Source organism: Carya illinoinensis, chromosome 9 (genome assembly GCF_018687715.1).
Source record: "Carya illinoinensis cultivar Pawnee chromosome 9, C.illinoinensisPawnee_v1, whole genome shotgun sequence".
In the NCBI taxonomy this organism is placed as follows: Eukaryota; Viridiplantae; Streptophyta; class Magnoliopsida; order Fagales; family Juglandaceae; genus Carya; species Carya illinoinensis.
The window spans coordinates 2,986,384-2,990,164 of NC_056760.1; the positions used below are offsets into that span (position 1 = coordinate 2,986,384).

A 3,781-nucleotide genomic window follows, 5' to 3' on the forward strand; every position below is an offset into this window, starting at 1 on the left:
TTCCACCTACTTTTTCCCAACTTAAATGGTATATATATAGATCATGTTATCCAGTCAGCATTGGTTGCTTCTACCAAAGTCTCCGTTCATAATATAAATATCCATTATTTAGACTTGATATTTTACAATGACAAGTAATTTAGTGGAGCTATTATCTCATTTGATTTGAAAAAAAGTGTATAAGTTAATCAATCTTATGATATTTATCGAACGAGTAATGTTCGATATAAGTTCTAAATAGACAAATCTTATACAAATCATTTATAAAAGAGTCTATCTCACTTATATATATTTACATTTTTTTAAAGTGAGGTATATTTTTTTATAATGATTTGTATGAAAATTATCTATTTAGAACTTGTACAAGTCAGTTGTACAAGTCATTTGTCTTATGATTATCTATATTACACTTGAAATCATCCAACAATTTGAGATATTCTTTTTAATTCCATTGATCAATTAGCTATATACAGACACCAAGCATTGGGTTAAGAAATCTGCAAAACCATCTTATCGCTCGAACAAACATTCTGGAATAAATTCTAAGCATTGCTTGCTAATAGAGAAGGGGAGAATAGGAGTATGAGCAGATCATCCAGGCAGAGGAGCTGTCTGATGAACACGAGAATTAGGAGAGCCGTATGTAAATATATTTTATATGGGTCGTTGTTACAAAGAGAGTCAGAGGTTGGAAGGGGGGCGGGGGGAGTGGTGGATGGGACCCCGTCTTAAAAGTAGAAACGATAAAACTACCCAACTCCCCCATCATTTTGTATTCCTCTTCCCACCTTCCACCCTGGCATCCTCGTCCGTACCCTGTCCCCTTCTTCGTCCCGATTCCCTCTTCCCCATCTCTCACCTGCTACCTACTGAACCAGTCACCTATACCCCAGTCCCCCTCACACGTGCCATCCTCCCTCTAAAACCTCACCCTCCACACGTGCACGCTCCTCCCCTATCTCTCTCTCTCTCTCTCTCTCTCCGAAACGTATGCTTCCCCCTTTCTGTGGTGCAATTGGTGCAACAAATAAAAGTTAGAGAGAGAAAGAGAACCAAGATTATTAAAAAGCACCAAAATTTTTCTTGGTCTTTGGGGTTGTAGTAGTAGTATATGGTCTTGCACTCTCTTCCTTTCTCTCTCTTTCTCTCTTTCTCATCTGTGAAATCTGACCTGAAAGATCACTTCTGGGTCTGAGTGCGTGAGTGGTCTTTCTTTCTTAGCCAGCCAAAAAATCTCTTGGTTAGAGATAGAGAGATCAAAATCTTATCTTTGCACCGATGAGGATCCGTAAAAGGCAGGTGCCCTTGCCTCTCTCGTCTCTCTCTCCGGTTCCTCTCTCAGATCCCCTCCTCAACCGGTCTCCGGTGGTGCAACTCCAACTCCACGATGCCACGCACCCAAAAGCCTCAAACCCACTTGGAAATCTCACCCCACAAGGCGATAGAGATGCCCACTTTGATCAACCGCCGTCCGATCAACCCAATAAACTTCTCTCACCGATCGGAGGAGGAAGCAGTGGCCTGGATTGCTCGGATGATGCTGGTGGGACACATCAGGGGAATAAGAAGAAAGATTTCTCGGTCAGTGAAACAATCTCATCTCATTAATTTTTACTGCTGTTGGTTTTTTGTGTGTTTGTGGGGTGCACTTTGGTTCAATGTGCCCTAAAGAGGCAAGTGTATGAATTTTCCAGATGCCAGATTTGAATACATAGAGGGGGCGCATTAGGGACAAGCATGTGTGAATGGATTATATATTTGTTGTGATTTTGCAGGCGTTATTGCGAGGGGAAGATGAGAGAAGGGGCGAGCGAGATAAGGGTAATGATATCAGGTAAGAAAGGAAGCGGAAAAAGCTAACCCATGTTCTTCCCATCTTTCATGAAATCTCGTAGTAAAAAAGGTGAAAAGACGGAGACCCATAACTCGATTTTACCCATAAGAAATTTTTTAGAAAAAAGAAAAGAAAAAGAAAATACTGTAAGTGGAAATACTGTTTTAAGGTGTTTTTATATCAGCTTTGGCTAGCCACCATACCTTCCCATCTAATCTAATCTAGCTAGCTCTTTTTTATCTCTATCTCGGCTGGCTAAAATGCCCATGCGGTGCACGTTAGCATGGGTTCGCTGGTCCCAGCTACAATACATCTTGCTCCATATTGCACTTTTTTGGGGGGGTTTTTGTTTGGTTCTTATCTGGGCAGTAAATTTTATGTATGTGGCTGTGCAACTCTTGGGTCTGGTTTGCTTTTAGGAGGGGAGGCATCCTGGGTGCAGAAACTGTTACTGGGGTTCATCCAGAATCAAGTACTTCCCATCAAGGTAAGGGGTATTTACTAAATCAAATTAGCCATAGAATTTCTACCGTTAAAAGGTATTTCATGAATGTAGTGCTGTTGGTGGTTGTTTGGCTGCATTATTATAGCATCTGGGAGATGGTGTGAAGGAGAGAAAGCATTCCCACCAAAGAAGAGAAGAAGTACCTTTGAAAGAAGAGCGAACGAAGACGCGATGATGGAGAAAGACAAGAAGATGATCAAGACTAAGATGAAGACGAAGATGAACAAGAAATGTGCACAACAATACGACGAAGGAGAAGAGAAGGAAACAAAGGAAGCTCTTGAGAATACCAGTGCAAAAAAGAGGGGTAGAGGTGGTGCACTTATGGAGGGATCGAGGTGCAGTCGTGTTAATGGGAGAGGATGGAGATGCTGCCAACAGACCCTTGTGGGCTACTCTCTATGTGAGCATCACTTGGGAAAGGGGAGGCTAAGGAGCATGGCAAGCGTTCGAAGCCGATCCTTGGCCGGGAATAATACTGCTCCGAAAATGGATCATGAGTCTGAGCCACTCTCGGCACCTTCATCGTCGTTACAGGAAAACAAACCAAAAGATTCTGTGTCAGATAATGATGGAGATGATGACGGTCATGAAGATGAGAAGAAACCATTGATGGTCACGAAGAAAAGGATGAAGCTTGGGATGGTGAAAGCGCGTTCCATAAGCAGCTTGCTCGGCGAAACAAACAACGGGAATAATGTCATGGCTGATAATCATGATCAGTAGTAAGGCAAAGTACGTACTTTCTGAAGGCAAAACCTGCGAGGATTATTGCGTGTCGAAAGCCATAAAAACACAATGGAGGTTCAGGTTTGACGTTATGTTACGCAACTGGTGCAACTGCTTTCAACATTAATATCCATTTGCGTTTGATAGTTTTAATGAAATAACGAATATTAATTGCTTTTGATAATCAGGTGCTTTTAGTTATCATCAATTTCTTTTTTCCTTTGAAATCTTTTCGTTAATTGGTTCGATGATCTTTTGTTTATGTGGGATGGTTTTAGATTTTAATATCAAATTAAGAAGTACATGGGGAATTTATTTTGCAGAAGCTTATTGTCCTAGATTTTCTTGCATACGGATCATATGCTTTAACAGCTAAATTAAATTGAATTTTTCTACCATAGTGATTTTTACGTACTCTTGCATATATCGTATTTATCGATATTTAAAATAGTTATTTTATATTAAAAAAATAATATAATTAATTATATTAATAGTGTACAAACAGTATATGCCAATATAGAATATTAAAATTAAATTTATCTCGAGTAGGCACTAGTTTAGATCGATGCTTACTGTACATCTTTTGACTCGAGTAGCTAGTTTATATTTTTTGTCAATTTCTGGATTCGTTATACGTACGTGGCAACTAATTTCCTTCAATTCTTTTTAACATTAATCTTTCGATCGAAGAAATGGTTCTTAACTGATCTAAT

General features: G+C 39.7%; 1 protein-coding gene across 2 annotated transcripts; it reads left to right on the top strand.

The window, feature by feature from the left end:
- The first annotated feature begins 956 nt into the window (after positions 1–956).
- Positions 957–3,393, top strand: LOC122275017. 2 transcript variants are annotated; one of them, XM_043083919.1, is made up of 4 exons: positions 957–1,581; positions 1,776–1,834; positions 2,254–2,321; positions 2,425–3,393. In XM_043083919.1, the coding sequence occupies exons 1-4, from the start codon at positions 1,279–1,281 to the stop codon at positions 3,063–3,065; spliced, it is 1,071 nt and encodes a 356-aa protein (XP_042939853.1). In that variant the 5' UTR covers positions 957–1,278; the 3' UTR covers positions 3,066–3,393. The 2 variants fall into 2 exon arrangements, with proteins under 2 accessions (XP_042939853.1, XP_042939854.1); XM_043083920.1 differs by having other exon boundaries at positions 1,490–1,581; positions 1,776–2,321; positions 2,391–3,393.
- The last annotated feature ends 388 nt before the right edge of the window (positions 3,394–3,781 follow it).